Raw genomic sequence first — 20,287 nt, forward strand, 5'->3', positions numbered from 1 at the left:
ATTGACTTAAACAGACAACCATTCGCATTGTCTGTATTTAGCTGCACGAATAATACAAAATACGTACAGGGCCTCTTATTCGTCAACGTACACTTGTATCGACACGAATATGTGCGTGAAAGTATGTTTGTGGTACATATTTCAATTCTCACATTCGCTATTATCATAGAAAAGACTCATCGGCAATTTTTCTTTTAAAGTTTTCATAAAGTTATCTAAATTGCTCATCATCTTAAATGAAAGCTTATAGAAATCATTTTCAGCATTAATAGCGTAATTGTACAGACTTGGACATTATACTAGATCATGGATTTTTATACACTTTTATACACATCTTTATCAACATAAGTTACCCATTCAGGGATACATATAACAACTATGTACTTCATTTTAAATATTTCTTATGTTTTTAGATATTATGTGCATTTTATACATTTTTATACTTTTAAAGATCTTATAAATGCATGTATATTCGCAATCTAAATATTACTATAAAAAGCATACTAATATATACTATTCCTGTAAGAAAATATTGGTAAAAACTATCAAAAACTCATATATCTTTCTTAATACTATAAAAAGGTTATAATTGGTACCCCTCTTAATATTCCATCCACGTGTCTTCCCAACGTGCTCGAGTAGATACAAATAGTTGAATAATTTTTAATATTTCATACGTCATCTGTCTTACATAGAAAATCAGTTTGTACTTCTAGATTCGCAAATTGTTAATTAAGTGACGGAATGTCATAAGCTGAAATGTTATTGTTCTATATTATTGCCCTCTAGTAATAGAATATATTTCTATGATGTAAATGAAAAATCTTTTTATTTGAATTATACTTCTTTTTGTGTAGAAATTCCAAGAAATTACGATATGAGTGATTGGAAACATTTCTAGGCGAATATTAATTTATAGTTCGATCATTGACCTACGTCACATCCATCTTTAAGTAGCCATAAACTTTTATACGAAAATAAATCATATACGTATATGTATTCACACTGAAATAAATCATAGTAAATATTTTGAGAAACACACCATGAATACGATACAGAAAATCACGTATTCGCAATTATGATATTTCATTTTGAACAATATTTGTCTTTTAATATTTGTATTGTACTTTCATTCTTTTATATGTGGAAATTCAATAATAGTAATTTTTGGCGAATAGAGTTAGGATTTTGAAGAATGTGATTCTAAGGGCTTATTGTTAAAGTAGCTGGAGGAACCTGATAAGCAAGATGGATCCTTTCATGACAGTGAGCACCACGGACTTCCTCTTACATTTAAACTCGTTTTCAATAGATTTTCTCTGTGTCTACAATTTTTAATTCTATTGTAAAACTCTCATAATTTAATGTACCAAATAAACAAAAAAGTTGATATACAACGAAACCTTTTTTTCTATCAGGTTCGTCACCTCATTTTTAAAATATTAAATTTTTGTAGTTATATGAAATTACTATTGCATAATACAAAATTTAATATACTTGAACCTAATTAATTATTATGTAAATGCTGTAAAAAATACAACAGTGTGCCAATACCTTTTGTAGACATCGTATTTTTGATATTATTGCATTACATATATAATCCAATGAATCTTAAAAAATATGAATTAAAGATTTTGATTCATAGAACATAAAAGTAATGAATATATTTTTTGCTACACAGAAGTATCTATTAATTAGGTGACATCCTGGAAAGAAGTAAACATTATGGAACAAGCAGTGGACTCTGTTCCTGAAAGTAGGAGTGGGGGACCTGGTGTTTCATGGACGTCACTGGCATACAGAACATACATATAACCGGGGTTTGAAGGAAACTCAGCCAGTTTGCAAAGACTATTGAACGCGATAAAGTCGTTTCATCATTTGCGTCCATTTGAGTCCACGTGAATTTTATCCAATATTACTACTAATATTTGGTTAGTTAGTAAATAATTCTTAATTTTGAAATTCGTTATCATATCATTTGTACATATATTCTGAATCATAAAATAAGTGTTTTCGTTGATAGTATATCTGTGATAGATCGAATTCCCTAGATTAACAATACGTATAAAAAGTGTGTTCGTGAAAGCTACTAAAGATAAGTGAAATAGCAAATATGAAGATTCTGAGAACTGCTATGCTGTTCACCTTTGTTCTGGGATGCTATACCTTGAGTGTCACTGCTTCTGCGATTCCCATGTGGGAATTCCTCTCCAGGGGTGAGAAAGTAAGGATTATTTTCATTTCTAAATTGAAGACGTTATAGAGTAAATCTTTCTCCAAAAAATTATATTTAAATAAAATTTGATTTTTAATTGTCATTTTAATAATCATTTATTGAGACAAACACTACTTATATATATGGAATTTGGATTTGCATCATTTAATCTTTCATAGATAAACTTATTGTTTATTTCTATTTCACTTGAATCTTAAAAAATATATGACTGATGTATTTTGTACGAAAATTAAATTTTTTCTTTCACATAAAATAAACTTCGCACCACAGTAATCTGTGGATGATATCAACAACAGCAGACTTTCACCGAACACGATCGAGTGCATTCGCTGAAAATGCTCTGCTCGTGCACTTGTGCAGACCGGTCGAGTGTAATTGCGTGAGTGCGCATCGGACGTTGACTTTTCTCATGACATTGTGCCCTTCTTCTCGTAATACTTCTTTTTTTCATAGAAACGGTCTCAAACGCAACAATTTGCGATCAATGATTTTGCCATCTGTTGATAATAGCTTTGCCTGTCAACAATAGCCATAGAATATTTGGAAAAATTTAATTCATCAATTTTTTCAATAATCTTTTTACAATACAATGTTGATTATAAAAGTTAGAATTTTTAATTCATAAGACTGATGGAGATTGTTAATCTCATAACAATACTGTTTATGGATGTCAAATATGTGGAAGCAAAATTAGTCAATCATGATTATTTGTTAATATGTTTTTTTATTTTTACTTATTCTTTTTAAGATTATTTGAATCTTAAAGTAACATAAAAGTACGATAATTCATTATTCTGAGTACATTTCTATATTTCTTACAGTCGCTAAACGGGTTACTGTGTATCAGTGAAGAAAGAATGTGGTAATCAAATACGGTAGCAAGAGAGCAAGAGAGATATGTTACATTATTCTTCAACATTCTCGCATTGCACATCCTAATATAGTATATATATATACATGTATACAGTTCATTAAACTCGGTATAAAAATTATTATATATTTTATATATCTACATATATGTATATACAAATTAAGTATTTCTTATTCTAAGAAGGATTTTCATATCAATTATTAACATTAATTACTTAGTAAGATATTATATTGCATCGAGGATTTTGAAATTAACTGTCCAAGTCAATAAATGAATAACTTCTAAAGCAGTTAGTTTCAAACTCCTGAATGCGATATAATTTCTTAATATATAATTAATATCGTATTAATATATAATCATAATAATATTTACAATATTAACTAATATTAAAATTCCTATTGGAGTAATTTAATATAATAATTTAATAAAGCTGTAATCATCCAAACACGCGATAATCTTGGTAAAAGAAAAAGGCGTGAAAATCGCCTTATACGCAATATCTGTAATATGTTCGTAATATATGTTGGTAAAACTGATTGCACGTAAGTTGAAGTTCAAGAACATGCTCTCTATCTATGGAGAGATCGAACTTGTAACTCATATTAACGAATCGACTTAATATATTTCAATATTCCTAATATTTCTAAAATCTGAAAATTTGCTAATCTTAATATTCATATAGAAAGATTATCATCTGTATTCATTTTCTGTTCACGGGAAGTTTTTATCGAACGATTCTCTGTCCATTTAGACTCTCTTATTTCCGAAATCTTTGAAAAAATAACACAATGATCTACCATCGATCACGCAGCAAATTTATGTAGGTCAGCATCGGAATACATGGATGTACGAACGAGCACAACTTGTCGAAATTGAAACTTATCACGTTCTATATCGTACATAAAAATATTTTCTTCTTTATAAATATCATTTTTCTATGCGCATGAATAAATAAACTTAAACATAAAATTAGTACATTTTTAAACATTTTATTGAAAAAGTAATTATCGTTAAAAATTATATACTTTATTTTAAGACAAATTTCTCATTTTCAGAATTTATCTTTATATGAATATATGAAATAAAAATAAAAATTAGAAAAAAAAGAAACAGAAATAAGTATTCCAAATCATAGAATTAAATATTTCAAAATCTAAACATACGAATTCTGAAATATAGAAATAACATTCCAAAAATCGACTAATTCGCCTGATATAATTGTATAAATAATGAATGACAAAAATTATCAAAGATTGATTCATCAAAAATTACTACAAAGAATTACTACATTACTACATTAAAGAATTACTACAAAAAATGTCTACGAAAGAAATTGTATCGTTACGCAAGTAAGCTTGCCAACACTGTTTGATTGGTAACACTTATCGATTGTCATTATTATTAAATTTCGAAATATTTTGTTGTTGTCCAAAAGACGTTACAGAAATGTCATTAGAAATTCTAAGGTTGAATATTCGCGTAATCGTTGGGCCATAGATAGAACCAAAAGTATGTGGACATCGATCATTGTGCTTTATGTAGACGCACCACGAACGGGGGCATGTTTCACGTGGCAGACAGAATTTCTCGTGACGAAAAATAAAAAAACGTGTGTATCGCAATCAAAGTCCGATACGTGATGTACGGTACAGGCTGCGACATGCATATATATTTGTTTGTTATAACTGTAGTGTTCGATATCCTGTATGTTACACATTGCCGAGTTTCACCGGACGCGTGTAGAATGCATTTGCTCCGACGGAATGGAAAATAGCTTTCGCGATGATCGTCATGATGATTTACTCAGAGAAAAACGTATCCATCTTCTGTATACGATATGTATGAGCTATTCACAGGTCAAAGTCATTAACTCCTTTTTTTGAAATTTTAGTACTAAAGCACTTGATTGATGTTTATATTATATAATTTGTTTTTTTGGCAAATAAACAGCTCATATATTGATCTTCATAGTTTCATTTGATATTTGATATGACATAAATCATGCTATAGATAGTACCCAAGCAAATTAGCTCGCAGAATTGTATGTATATTGTTGTATTCTGATTGATAATGTAGTGAAATAAAAGGAGGAAAAAAGGTTTTATTGGTACTAAAGAATAGAATATTGAAAATCGATGTTGCAAAGATATATTCTTAAAGACTTATATATTTTAATAATACATTATTTGAATTTGTTCATTGTATATATTATATTATGCATAGTGCTTTATATTTGAACCATATTTTAGTAATAATATCTTACAAATGAAAGGGAGAATTTTAAAGATCGGATTTAAGGATGTTACTTGGCGGAAAATAATATTTAAAAATAATTAAACGAAATATTTGCAGTCATTACCGAAGAATTACTTCTTCTTGTCACATAATATTTATTTGGTCAATAATGATATATATTGCATCGAATATATATATAATATTGAAAGAGATTATTTAAATTTCGTTTTAAAGATAACCTATAGAATGTTTAATTTCAGGCGAATTACTTGTTAAGAGTATTCAGCATGCAAGTAGCCAAGTATTGTGCGGATTCATCCATGCCGGATTGCAACAAAAATTTATTGGTTGCCGGGATGCGGAACTTAGCTAACATGGACAATAACATTCTCGATCAATTGGATCCATATCAACGTGATGCGAAAGGACTTAGTAAGATTTCCAGTTTCGCTACATGGAATAAACCGAACATAATATTAAAAATTAATTCTATTTACGTTAACTTACTATTTATTGTTTATAGTTTGGCGGGCCATGATAAAAAACGCATATTTTCCAAGACTTGCTCCTAAGCCAGATGAATTCTATTTTTCCATCGGAACAGATTCATTAGGTATGTATTTACGATAGAAATAAAATATTGTAAAGACGATAGAAAGGTAAAAATAGTTTAAAATTGTATTCTAGGATCATTTTCTTGACCTTTGTAATTTTCTAATTGCCTCATAAAGTTCATTAATACAGATATTTGCAGTTAAAACAAGATGTCTAAAAGTGATAAAATGGGAAACCATTCTACAATTATATTCTAGAATCATTTTCTTGACCCCTGTTAATTTTCTAATTACCTTATGAAGTTCATTAATACAGGTGAAAGTACTAGTTGACAAGAAAAAAGAAAAGAACAAAAAAAAGTTGTACTCGAACCGACTACATAATAGTCGAGAAAAATGTTAACCGTGAAAATCAAGTTCGCATGACGTTTGTTAATGATTAAAAAGAAATGTAAGCATTGAAAGAGATTATTATCTGCACGATCCGAAATGAAGGAGAACAAATACTGTTGTGAGAAAGTTCCAAGTCTCAATCGCGCACGTTCCACTATAGAAAGTTTTTTTTTCTTTAACCGAACGAGATCGCGTTTGATAGCAGAACGGTTGTTTTCAATTGGACCAGCTTCTTTTAACTGCACTTTCACCCGATCATCTGAACGAGTCAACCGAAGTTCAGGGAGGCTTTTTGGATGCTATGAAAAATGTTTTGTTTACTGCGAGGATTTGAGAAATCTCATTCGATGTTCTAGTTTCTCCCGTAAATTTTAGAGAAGAATAAAAGAAAAGAAATTAGAAGAGATGTTGAATAGAAATTTATTTTAATTGATCTTCAAGACCTTCTTCTTCAGATTGATATTCTAATTGATTTTATTGAATTCCTATTGCCTACATCATTGTGTATATTGGTTTATGATGTAAATTTTTTGTAAATGATAGCATAATTGTAAAAAAGGTGATATTACAATGGCTACAAGAAGTAGTAGCACATCGTTGTATTTATTATAATTTTCAAACTAATTAATTAAATCCAAGTATATTAAATTTTAAAATATATACGTATATTTTATACGTCTATAAAAATTTTATGCTATGATAATATCATGTGGGACCTAATAAGAAAAACATTTCATAGGAAAATAAGGGATGTGTCAGTACTTTTTATTAAAATAATTTTTCTTTTCAATTATATTGCCAATTATGTCTTATTTTATATATCTATTGAATTAAATTTAACAGGTAATGTAGTAAGAAACTACAAGTTTTAATGTAAATTATAATTTTTCTATGAAAAAAAAATCTACGAAATATTCGCCTAAAGCCTATTTAAGTTGAATATGTCAGAGAGAGATGGAACTTTTGGTCGTTTAAATTCTTGCACGTCTCTTCCGAAAGTCCTTGCGGAGAAGAAATATTCGACAACGATCTGACGGAAGTAGGAAGTAGTATCATGGGATACTGATATAAAAATATTAGACGTCCAATTATCATAATGCGGAGGTCATATACGCGAAAAAAGGAATGACTTTTTAGTCACATATTATTCCGTTAGTAACACGAATTTAGAAGTCAATTATGCTAAAAATATTTACGATCAATGATAATTCTGTTCTAGGAAACGTATTTGTTTATTATGATAAAACTTAGTATCAGCATAAGTGTCTCGTTATTAATGGACCCTCGGTGTCATGCTGCTCTTTTAATTAAAATTTACACTTTTGCATAGCTGTTTAATTACGTGATTACATTCATTTATTAACGTGAACAACAAGAATATGAATTACTTAAGTCATAATGTTAATTCGGAAGCAATTGTTTAATATTAACTAATTATTTAATATTATAATAATATTAATTCGATTATTTAAATAATTGATAGATTCGTTTTCTTCTTTAAGATTATTGATTATGTTATAAAAATTTTGACGCAGTTTTTAGACAAACAAAATAGTTAATCAATTTTGTTAATAGAGCTATTTAGAAGATCAATAAGTTCTTCTCGAATCTTTTAAGAAATAGCTTACAATTATAAAAATCGTTGAAATATACAAGTTGAAAGATTGCTAAAGTCTATTATGGGAATCTATTTCTTCATATCGAATCATATAGAACAGTTGCGAAGAGAAATTTAAAAGTATAATCGCGAGAGAAACATAACTGATCTTTTTAAGCAATTTGAGAATCCTGATTCATATCAAGCGAAAATGAATTATCTAAAATAATTTTGCTATTCTAAACGTATTCGTTATTCTTACTTTTTTTATAGAACCATTTATAATCGGCTCCTAATTTTGAAGAAATCATATATTTATTGTTCTTATTTTTCAGCTGTCGGTGATAGCGATGTAAACGGCATAGGAGAAGAAACAATGGCGACACACGATTATATACAACCATCCTCTGAACACACTGGTCCATATCTAGTTGGACCAATGGTGATTCGAGTGTATCCGGATGGTCGACCGGTTCCGGAAGATACAACGCGTCCTCTACCTCGAGATGAAGATATGGAAGAATTCAGGCGCTCCAGAGTACCTTCAGTCGAGGAAATTAAAACTGATAGTGAATTCTATGAGAAACAATTGAAAGGAAACTCATTCGCGGAAGCCAGTAGTCATCGACGGTCTCAAGAGGAATCTACTCGATTCCGAAGTAGTCATTCACCATTTAAGAGACGATTACTTCAAGAAGTAACTGCAAAGCGTAAGATACGGCACCATTGAACAGGAAGAGTTCGGACTGGCGATAAAGAGTCGAGGAGTCCCGTCATGTAGGCGGCTGTAAAATTTGTTGAATGTTGTTAAAAGTAATGACAGAATAAGAAATTATGTTTGTTCTTCTGAAAGTTAATACTATTGGAAGGTATAGGAAGAGGTAATGAATAAATTGCAGATTTTTATGCATTTATAGGAAATTGCACAGAATGCACACAAAATATGAAAAAATATATAAAATATTCAAAGTATAGTGCTCTCTATAATATTAGATTGTCCGAAAAGTGTCTTTCTTTTACAGACACGTCTTTTACAACGATGCATCTTTATACAAACATGAAACCTAATCTGTCGAACGTTGTTCGATTAATCTTTATTTTGATAGAACAAAATGGATCATACGTAATTCGATAAAATAATATAAAACGGAAAATGTTGTGCATCCATTATTTTCTTATAAAACAAAAAAAACTTTTCGGACGACCTAATACTTGGCAGATAAAACGATATTTCCATTGAAGTTTTCGTTTTTGATTATATTCTCAAAAATATGAATTTGCATAAAAATCTGTAGTCTCAGGATGAAATTTACTTTGAAATGTTGAAATTCTTATATGGAAAATAATATCTTCGGTAGGTATAATGAAGACACATTTGCAAGAATTTGGGTCAATTTATATTCTATTCAGTTTCTATATTCAGAACTGTCGTGGTTATTTCTTGTAGTTATGAAAAACTGGTCTTTCATAAAAGAGATAGCTGTTTGTTATAGATTATAGTTGAAGATTATTTCTTGATGAAAGGTTAATATTTTAATCATTTAGTCGTTTTAAACAATTTATTGCATGTAAGAGAATGAATGAAGAGTGATACTTTTCGATAATTTTAATTGTTTATGTGCACATTGTTAGATAATAATCTCGTAAAGCTTAATAGCGATGAGTTTGAAAAGACTGCTTTTGATAATGGTATTCATATGTTTCGTGTTAATGATCATACCAATTTCTAAAAACATTTACTACAGAATGTAATATTTAGGAAGTTAATTGACGATTGGTCGACGGTTGAATCGTTTGTAGTTTTCAACCTTAAATAAGTATATTAATAAGTACTTCAAATTAGTATATGTACTCCTCTTTTTTTATATTTCTGCACACTCTTTTATACGTAAATAATGTCGACCATGAATGTTGTTAATCACGCAGTTTTCCATTAATTTATTATTTATTTCATCATCTATAAAAGTATCATTTATTTTTACATTGATTTCATTTATAATTTCACACACTATTCAAATAAGCATGAAAATAGACCAGTTCTTTTTGTTATTTGAGATATTTCCAAATCTTAATTAGATTTTCAGTTGTTTTGTTTGCTTTTAAGGTACATATCTTTGTGGCATAAGGGAACTTACCTCGCTGAAAATTTATTATTTTTCATGCTGAGTGAATATACGTACAAAAGTCATGATATAATGAAATATATTTTTGTGTATACAATAATATTTGCGTTCGTTAAAATATTATATTTATTGCAGTCGTGTAATAAATTTCGAAAACGGTGAAAGTGACGATTTGTAAATATATAATTTGAGTTTTGGTATTTTATATTTTATGAAAATTTTGTACATAATGTACAATTTCGAGATTTATATTTGCATAGAGCACAATATTAGAATTTATTTTAGGATAACGAGCTCATATGTTATACGAATACATAATAGTCTAGATTTTGTATAAAACTGCTCATAAATATTTGTAAGATGTAGTAAGATTAATATTAAAGTGAGAGAGATAGTTTGTCATTATAAATATTTTTAAGCCACAGATGATTTAAAATAAAATGTGATATTTGATTTGAGAAAAGTTCATTTCCTTCATCGTCATTTTAAAACTTTTTATTTCTTATAATAAATGATTAAATAAAATTAAATAAATGAAATTTAAATTGTTTTTGTTAATTTTTTACCTATTGATAACAACTATTTTGTTGATGACAGAATTTTTTATCAATATGGAAACGGGACTTTAGCGACGTCGGCTGTATAGTTATTTGCCGATCTTGTTTCAGTATTATCAATGCTTCAGCTAAATAAGGCAAGGGCGGAACAAGCATTTCAATGGAAAGTGTGTGGGGGGGGAGACAGAGAAAGATACGAGGGAGGCATTGAACTGATTCCCATTGTTGAGTTTTTTCAAGTATTATTTAAAAAAAAGAAACGGAATAAAAATGTCCTATGAAACAAGTAAGTGACACCTACAGATTTTACCTATTTTTCGTGTATCACCGACAACTTATTACCATGTATTTTGTGTGAATATCGAGTTATCCAATTTTCCGGTCTTATCTCGAGCCAAATCATAACACTTGAAGTGCATCAATGATTCACATATGTATGTAATGTCATGGTTGATTACAATTAAATTAATTATCAATTTTTTTCAGATACAACCATATATACAGAACTGATTATTCATTAAATCACCGGATTTTTCATTTTTTATTTTGTGCAGTTTTACTATACTGTATCATGAAGTAATTGTTTTACATTTCTTGCTTTAAATATATTTGCTTTTCTATCTAAATCGGCGTAATTGCTTGCAATAACTGTAGCTTATCAGATCGAGTTCAATTTACTGTGGTGTATAGTATGAAATAGAACGAAAAAATGAATGGTTATAATATGAAAATAAATGTTGACATTGAAACTTAATTATAAATTGTACACATAATTAAATTTCCAAAAGGAAATACTATAAGTTGTAATTTTTAAACAAAAACTACAAATATATTTTAATATCTTGGGAATAGTTCTAAACATTTGAATTATATTTTTATATTATTTTTAATGTAACTTTTTAAATTATGTTTGGTTGTATTAATTAACTTTGGATTAAAAGTAGATTTTTGGGGGAATATAGGAAACAAGCACTTTAGGCCAAAATACAGTTTTCATACCTAAAATAATTTGAAATATTGCATATTGGATTTATGCCAATGAATCAAGGAAGTATATTTTAGTTCTCATGAGAAGATGCATTCTATTATACAATTTTCAGATCTTATTACAAATAACATGCTATAAGACGTTTTTTATATTAATCTCATATTAAAATATTAGTCTTAATTTCATATGTTTGCAGAATACATATTTGCTACACTACCCAGAACACAAAGGGGACAGCCTCTTGTATTAGGAGGTGATCCTAAAGGGAAAAATTTTTTGTATACTAATGGTAATAGTGTAATCATTAGAAATATTGATGTAAGTATAGTATATAAAATAATATATTCAAGTCCTATATAGAATACTAAAATGCAATGTTATCTTATTCACTTTTTATTTTTAGAATCCAGCTATTGCAGATATTTATACAGAACATTCATGTCCAGTCAATGTTGCAAAATATTCCCCAAGTGGGTTTTATATAGCATCAGGTGGTATGTACAATCACAGATAACTATTTATAAAAAGATAATATATATAAGAAGCCAATATAGACTTAAAAATTTATATGATTTTTTATAATAGATCAATCAGGCAAAGTACGTATTTGGGACACTGTCAATAAAGAACATATTTTAAAAAATGAATTCCATCCTATTGGAGGGCCTATTAAAGACATAGCATGGTCACCTGACAATCAGCGTATGGTAGTTGTTGGAGAAGGAAGAGAAAGGTAAATAATTTATAGCTTTAGTATGGTTTTTATTTAATTTTATTTAATTTTAGTAACAACTTTATTTTTGTATATAAATTTAGATTTGGTCATGTATTTATGGCCGAAACCGGTACATCTGTAGGTGAAATCTCAGGTCAAAGTAAGCCTATTAATTCATGTGACTTCAGACCTACTAGACCGTTTAGATTAATCACAGGAAGTGAGGACAATACTATTGCTGTTTTTGAAGGACCGCCATTTAAATTTAAGTATGTATATGAAAGTTAAATGGTTTAATATAAATTGGTAATAGTAAGTTTTGTATGTAAGATTTCCGGGTATAAGCAACGTTTTTGTAAAAAGAAACATTTTATTAACAATCAGCTTCGTCACCCGCAAGTCTTAAATAAAAACTTTATGTATTTGAGATATGAAAATTTTTAAATTTTTATTTAAATAATAAATTTATGATATATGCAGAATGACCAAGCAGGAGCATACTCGATTCGTTCAAGCTGTACGTTATTCGCCTAGTGGTAATTTATTTGCATCTGCAGGATTTGACGGGAAAGTATTTATTTATGATGGTACAAGCTCCGATTTAGTTGGAGAAGTAGGATCTCCAGCTCACCAAGGCGGAGTATACGGAGTAAATAAATGAAATCATTTAATGCCAAATTACTCTAAAGATAATGATGTACTCATTTTTAACATGTCTTCATAATCTCACAGGTGGCTTGGAAGCCAGATGGAACACAATTATTAACTGCATCTGGTGATAAAACGTGTAAACTTTGGGACGTAGAAACTCGCTCATTGGTTAGTGAATTCAATATGGGATCGACAGTCGATGATCAACAAGTATGTAATCCTTTAATTTTGCGACACAACAAATAATCGATAGCGATTTTGAAAAAATAAAAGTAAAATCGGTAACAAGATCAATTTTCTTTTAGGTCAGTTGCCTTTGGCAAGACAAACATTTACTATCTGTATCTCTAAGTGGCTTTATTAATTATCTGGATATTGCTAATCCTACGAAACCTCTTAGAATAATAAAGGTAACGATAGTATCCATAGTAAGGATGCTTTTATAGGATGAGTTTTTAATTTTTGGACACTTCTAGGGCCATAATAAACCAATAACAGTATTAACTTTGAGTCCTGATAGAGGTACAATTTATACTGGATCTCATGATGGGTATATTACCAACTGGAATGCAAAAACGGGAGAGAATGACCGTGTCCAAGGTCACGGACATGGAAATCAAATTAATGGAATGAAAGCTACAAAAAATTTGCTTTATACCGCTGGTATCGATGACACTTTAAGATCGGTTAATATCGATACAAACACGTATACAGATACAGCTATAGTTAAACTGGATTCGCAGCCGCGGGGTCTAGATATTTACACAGATCTAGCTGTAATTGCAACCGTTCGCCAGGTAAGATTACCATTTCATTTTATTTTAATTTAAAAACTAGTTAAATTAACAGTAGGTGTATATTCTAGATAACAGTTACACAAGATGGACGAAAAGTATCAAATACATCAATCGATTACGAACCATCTTGTGTGTCAATTAATCAAGAAAATGGTGATGTAGCTATAGGAGCGACATCAGACAATATGGTATACTTTTTTTAAACTTATATATTATTTCGTAAAAGTTAGTAAAATAGTAGAAAATATAGTGCATTGATTTCTTGTGTAATTTTCAGATTCGTATATATACCTTATCAGGTACGAATCTAACTCCGAAAATGGAATTAGAACATTTAGGTACAGTCACAGACGCTGCTTATAGTCCTGATAGCAAATACTTGGTTGCTTGTGACACAAATCGAAAGGTGGTTCTTTATACTGTACCAGAATACAAGGTAAAAAAAGAAGTGTTCGTTTTGTATAATTTATACAAACCTCAAATATCTTTGAAATTCATACATGTCGCTTGTATAAAGTTGCAGAAAAGGTGTTACCTGTTTTCCCATTTAACCTTCGTCACTTAGTAGATTATTAATATATCTCACGCTTTGAACGCATATATTGTAATTAATATTTACCATTAGCAAAATATTGTGATTGCTATATTGTATGTATTTATATCAATTTTTTTTTGTAACAATTGCTCCTAAACGCTTGTTGGATTTTTAGAGGGTGAGTAAAGCTTTTCGCTTGGAAATAAATGTTATCTGATCGTAATTTGATTAAACAATTATTAATGAAATATAATTTTACAGCTTGCGCACAATAGGGAGTGGGGTTTCCATAATGCAAGAGTGAATTCTGTAGCATGGTGTCCTAATTCAGCTATGGTTGCAAGCGGTAGTCTTGATACGACGATCATCATTTGGAGCGTAACAAATCCAGCAAAACATACTATTATTAAAAGTAAGTATACATATATAATCTCCGTTTTTTTGTAACGTTATTTTATTTCTGCACTTGTCATACTTTATCTCAATGGAAGAAAATTTATGCGATTGTGAAAAACAATTTTGTTTCAGATGCTCATCCTCAAAGTCAAATAACACGTTTAGTTTGGTTAGATGAGGAAACATTGATTTCAGTCGGGCAGGACTGTAATACCAAAATATGGCGTATAGAAAAGATTTAATTAATGTTTTCTGAAAATATGTTGTTTTTCCTTTCTAAAAGAGCTTAATTTTTTGAATGCATTTTATTTATTTTGTAGTCACTGAATGAATATTGTATATTATTTTTGAATACCATTTTTCAAATAAGATTGATTAGTCCATATTACGATCATTTATATTCGGTATATTGAAATAATCAAAACAAGTACATATTATATACAAACGAAATTGCAACAATATCTCTTTACATTTTTGCGCCAGTGTGAATTATAAACAACAGTTTTTTATACTACAGGTATTTTTTAAATATTTACAATGTAATGCGGGAAACATGCCCTTTTTTCTGGTTCATCGATTTTTACTGGATAATTTGTAAAAAGTATTAATTATGAAAAAAAAAAATCATCAAAACAGAAAATGTCTGTCTAACGCCTACTTTGTCTTTATTAAAACAGTGTAACGATAACAAGAAAACAATAACAATTCGAACACTAAGGGTTTCGAGGAACGTCATCACGCTTTAAGTTATTTGTACATTTAAAAACAACATAATCAAGATCTTACTTGCCTTATTCTTAATCAGTCTAGTACTGAATATTTCTTAAAAAGATGAGGTACGTAAGTTTCTCATATTAAATCCTTTCCTAATGTATTTTCATATAATAAAATATTCAATTCTTATATTCAATTGCAACGTTTAAATATTAAATCCAAAAAAAAGAAAGAAATAGTTAAAAGGGATCATATAAGTTGGAAAGTAGTCTTTATGTATCTTCGTTTTAATCCATTGCACGCTATAATGGAATCCTTTCAACTAAATAAATAATTGTACAGAGTATGTACCACTTAGACAAGGAAGCATTTTAATAATTTTACAATAAAAAATCAATACTTTCATATTGATTCAACCTTTTTTCAAATTATAAATCTATTACTTAAAAGATATAAACATATCTAACAATAAATAACAAAAAAAATCAAGAAATGTGTAACTAAATCTTCAACTTTTGATTTATAACCATTTTCTTCTCCCTCCTTCTTTTTTTTTTTTTTTTAAGTTTTTTAGTCAATAAAGTATTTAAGTCAAATTAAATAGCACAAAATTTATGTTTTAAATAAGACGTGTCTAAAACAAAGGGTATAATATAAACCAAGGTATTTAGTTTCTATGATTTCGGTGTACTATATCGTGAACGTTTTTGTGACGACGCAACTGGATGTCTATAAGAAACATGTTTTCTAAGCGCGTCTCGTGATCTTGATACGTGTGAACAAGCTGTACAGCTATAAGAACTGTTACTGTGTGTCTCCATATGTACCCGCAAATTATATTGATTACTTAATTGTTTTCCACAAATAAGACAAGTGACACTAGATTTATTGTAATTCTGAGAAGTTCTACTGCCTACAGACGTTGTCAAAAACTTGAAATTCGCATCCCAAACAGGAGGAGGCTTTATATCTTCCACAGGAGTAATTTGATCTTCTAAAACAGGTGTGCTCTCATCTATTCCAGCTTCCGAATATGCTTTCTCAGCATATTTGTTGGTAGAAGCATTAATGGAAGGAATACTGACTTTTTCTCTTTGATTTAACTTCGCATTAATAGAATAGTAAGGCTTAGTCTTCACACAATAAGGTATACTTTCTTGATCATTAAAGGGTTCTTCTATGTTCTCAGCTACATCTGTATCTAGAACCGTTTCTAAAGATTCTCCACCGCTTATGACATTGTCTTTATTTTCTTTTTTTATCGGCGTTTCGGCTAATGTTTTTTCCTGCAGTTGCGTTGGTGGAGGTTGAACGTATAAACCATTATCGTGTCTCGAATTTTTCTGTAAAAAAAAAGCCAGGAGAAGAATGAATCGTAATTGTAAAAAAATTGGAATATTAAAATTGAATTAATATATTTGAATTCCCTTTATCTTTCATATAATTAAACTTTTACGTTTTATCAAGTATTCAGAAATATTCCTGTTCTACCTAGCCTCTAAGATTAAAGATCTTTTAATTATAAGAAAGAATTGAAATTTAATTTTTTAATTTTCCAAACACATCTTTACAATTTTATTTTTACAGTAAGTTATTCTGTCGAACAATTTTCATGCACTGCTTCCTTTATTCATTTGTATTTTTTTCTTTCTTGTATAGAAAATAGGACTGTTAAGTATTTATACATTAATTCTAAATTTATTAATTCTAAATTTTTGTTATAATCACCCTTGACTAAAATATGAAGCATTATTTTAATGCAAAAAAAGATACACAATATGTAAAAAAGAGATTTAACTGTTCTAATATATCTACTGAAAGTTTTAGTCATGTAGAGAGATTTTTGGATAAAGCTATTTTATACCTGTAAACTCATTCTATGGGGAAAGGTTCCATGGGATGCATCCACTTGCATTTAGTTGCAACACACACAACGATCTTGATCTCGTGGATATCGTTTATATTCATTATCGTTCCTTCGATGCACGCATGAACATAATATGTGTAGTAGGTAATTCCTTCGTGTGATACTTCTTGAGGAACGACAGTGAATGTATTTAAGTGACCTGAACAAAACAACACGATCAGAGGGTAATATAAAGATTAAAGAAGGGAAAAGCGAATATGCAACTAGCTTTAGAAATTACTCTGTTGCAATTCTGTATAAAGGAAGAGGTATTTTATTAATGTCTATATATTATTGCAATGTTTGGTTGTTTATGTTTATTATATGTGTGAATGTACCATATGTTATATGGTAAATGATGAAACAATCAACTTTAATTAAATGAAATAGAAATGATAGACATCCTTTGAAAAAAATTTATACTTTATAAAATAATATAATCTTTGAAAAATACCAATGAACATAAAAATCATTTTGTTGAGCATTATATTAAATTAACAATTATTAAATAATTGCACTTACTGAATATTTGAACAAATTCAATCAACAAGTCATTAATATTGACATAATTATTATAAATGAAAGTGTAATTTTGTCAATATATAAATAAGTCTATATGTTTTTGGAAAACAGGTTACAAGGAAATTACAATTATCAGCAAGGAATTGCTAATGTTTAAGGCACTGAAGAAGATACATGCTTTGTTACGTATGTTTTTTACAATTCACACTGAGACAAGCTTCACCAGATAAGGAATAATGATTTATCAAATAATACTATTACCTGTATGTAATTAATAAACAATAATTAATTTAATAAAATTTAATAATAAATAGTGAGTAACATTTGTTTAAGAACCAGCTGCACATAGTGCTATTACCATTTTTAAATTAATTTGACAAAAGCTAAATTCTATTCACAGCTTTAAATTTTAAGATAAGAATTTTTTGTCCAACTGAAAATTAATCATCAAATTTTACTATTCATAAATTACCACATTTTTCTACACTTAATTGCATAAAACAGTTAATTGCATAAAAATTACATTTAAAATGCAGTCATGCTACTTGATGTATAAAGCATTAATATAAGAGGTTTGGTAGAACAGTCGTAAAAGAAAAATAGAGAAGAATATAAATTTTCGAAGTTCAAAATATGCATTCAGAAAAAAAAATTTATATGTGTACATTAAGAAATTCTTACAGCGCAATATTAACTACAGTACAAACTTACCAATCCAAAATATTTTGTGCAACCATTGCTTTGTATTTTTACTATATTAATCAAAAACGTAGATGAATTTCCTTACCCCAGCTATATCAGCTAATCCACGAATATGTAAAGTATCTGCCATAGCCAAAAGTGCGGGTAATTGCTCTTGATAAATATTTACTTCACCATTATACATAAATGTGACAAGTGCACATAAATTTGCATATTCCATTCCTGGTAATACAATTACAGGATGTTGCAAAGAACTTAAGTCCTAAAAGTTGATTCATATAATTTTTGTTGATTAAATTTAACAAAAAAAACAAAAAGGTAAAAAAAAAAGAAAATGTTTAGCAATTTAAAAAATGCATCTAATACCTTAAATAATTCTTTAAAGTAGTAACTACAAGCAGAAAGGATAATTTTATGTGCATGTATGTGTCTACCACCAGCACTTAATGTGACATCTGTTAAATAACCACCATCAAGCAGTTTAGGAAGAGAACTCAACAATGTATTTTGAAAATTGTGCCATCGTAAACAAAATTGTTGGCCCTCCATGTTTTTACGTACTGTAAACCAAAATTGCACAATCTTTTAAAATAACATTTCATATTTTATAATGGTTACATTATCATACATATAGAACTGAACAAATTTAATAATTATTATTTGTTCAACATAATTTGCAAAATTCCAAAATTTCTGAACATAACAATTAAGCAGAAAATGAAATTTATAGTTAGGCTGTGGATTTCTATGCAAATTTATATTTTTATGAACACAATTAATAAAGATTTATTTTCTTTATTTAAAACTATAACAAGTATTTTACTGTAGATATATATTTCTGTACATATATATGTATTCTGTATATTTTTGCATCTTCAAATTTCAATATACATAAATGCATAAAAATCCGCTCTCTATTTATGATATAATTATAAGACCATAAATTACACAAACAAAGCTATCTTAAAATAAAATAAACATCCATAACTATGGACAAAAAGTTACATAAAGTAGGTACAAGAATACTATATTTTTCTATACCATCTTCTAATCATATACATATATCTTTACTGAAAGAAAAAGAAAAATAATTAAATTAGAATATGATAAAATTGAACCTTCAAATACACAATGCACAGCCTTAAGAAGGTTATGTGTCCAAAACTGTTAATAAAAGATGAAAAAAATTTGGTTGTGGATCTGATTTGATCTATTTGCGCCGGACGGGATGGTAGTTGGGTTACTGCTGGTAGAGCAGTTCAAGAGACAGACAATACTATTTATTTAATCAGGCTGCAGGTTCCAGCCAAGTCTATTATTGTACTTTCAGGTATGGCTGGAGGAAAGAACAAATATTGACTCGCAATTCATATGAAACAATCAAACATTTTTACCATTTATCATTCTTATAATAATTCGTCAACGTCACCGAATTAGAATTAGAATTCTACGCGTCACTTGTTCTTACCTCGATAAAAATTATTTGATAAAATCGCCAATGATATTCTTTACAAGACACTTCACATCCATTTGGCAAACTTCGCCATAATCACCAGTAACGTAGAAAAAGTACAGTAGCCTGTTCAACGTCGACATATACTGTCACCTATCGACATATTACAGAAGTATTCGAAATCATCGCTGAAAAACACGAGCAAGAAAATGATTTATTTGATTATTTCTTTTTAATTATTACTTCTTTTTATTATTTGTTTTAGTGGATCATTTTCTTTTATTCATTATGAATATTGATTTCTAGTCTCCTTTATAAATATGGTTTTTTTTAATTTTG

The 20,287-nt window shown here is 28.8% G+C and overlaps 3 protein-coding genes across 8 annotated transcripts; 2 read left to right on the top strand and 1 right to left on the bottom strand.

Moving 5' to 3' along the window:
* Positions 1 to 1,823: 1,823 nt before the first annotated feature.
* On the top strand, positions 1,824 to 8,900 carry LOC100645245 (rhythmically expressed gene 5 protein). 4 transcript variants are annotated; one of them, XM_012309918.3, is made up of 4 exons: positions 1,824 to 2,227; positions 5,606 to 5,777; positions 5,869 to 5,958; positions 8,225 to 8,899. In XM_012309918.3, exons 1-4 carry the CDS (start codon positions 2,117 to 2,119, stop codon positions 8,617 to 8,619), a joined length of 768 nt encoding a protein of 255 aa, XP_012165308.2. In that variant the 5' UTR covers positions 1,824 to 2,116; the 3' UTR covers positions 8,620 to 8,899. The 4 variants fall into 4 exon arrangements, with proteins under 4 accessions (XP_012165308.2, XP_048262973.1, XP_048262970.1 ...); XM_048407016.1 differs by lacking the exon at positions 1,824 to 2,227 and adding an exon at positions 4,701 to 4,719; XM_048407013.1 differs by lacking the exon at positions 1,824 to 2,227 and adding an exon at positions 4,760 to 4,966 and having other exon boundaries at positions 8,225 to 8,900.
* A 1,797-nt stretch (positions 8,901 to 10,697) lies between these two features.
* LOC100645373 (actin-interacting protein 1) lies at positions 10,698 to 15,386 on the top strand. 2 transcript variants are annotated; one of them, XM_003396284.4, is made up of 14 exons: positions 10,698 to 10,855; positions 11,754 to 11,875; positions 11,961 to 12,051; positions 12,143 to 12,290; positions 12,374 to 12,541; positions 12,753 to 12,921; positions 13,005 to 13,133; positions 13,229 to 13,333; positions 13,400 to 13,720; positions 13,789 to 13,908; positions 13,998 to 14,156; positions 14,431 to 14,433; positions 14,517 to 14,667; positions 14,784 to 15,386. In XM_003396284.4, exons 1-14 carry the CDS (start codon positions 10,840 to 10,842, stop codon positions 14,891 to 14,893), a joined length of 1,812 nt encoding a protein of 603 aa, XP_003396332.1. In that variant the 5' UTR covers positions 10,698 to 10,839; the 3' UTR covers positions 14,894 to 15,386. The 2 variants fall into 2 exon arrangements, with proteins under 2 accessions (XP_003396332.1, XP_003396331.1); XM_003396283.4 differs by lacking the exon at positions 14,431 to 14,433.
* On the bottom strand, positions 15,037 to 20,116 carry LOC100645561 (transcription factor GAGA). 2 transcript variants are annotated; one of them, XM_012309922.3, is made up of 5 exons: positions 19,964 to 20,095; positions 19,614 to 19,831; positions 18,862 to 19,055; positions 18,581 to 18,757; positions 15,037 to 16,708 (listed from the first exon to the last, which is right to left on the bottom strand). In XM_012309922.3, exons 3-5 carry the CDS (start codon positions 19,042 to 19,044, stop codon positions 16,040 to 16,042), a joined length of 1,029 nt encoding a protein of 342 aa, XP_012165312.2. In that variant the 5' UTR covers positions 19,045 to 19,055; positions 19,614 to 19,831; positions 19,964 to 20,095; the 3' UTR covers positions 15,037 to 16,039. The 2 variants fall into 2 exon arrangements, with proteins under 2 accessions (XP_012165312.2, XP_003396333.2); XM_003396285.4 differs by lacking the exon at positions 19,614 to 19,831 and having other exon boundaries at positions 19,964 to 20,116.
* Between the last annotated feature and the right edge of the window lie 171 nt (positions 20,117 to 20,287).

The sequence above is a fragment of the Bombus terrestris genome, chromosome 7, assembly GCF_910591885.1.
Source record: "Bombus terrestris chromosome 7, iyBomTerr1.2, whole genome shotgun sequence".
In the NCBI taxonomy this organism is placed as follows: Eukaryota; Metazoa; Arthropoda; class Insecta; order Hymenoptera; family Apidae; genus Bombus; species Bombus terrestris.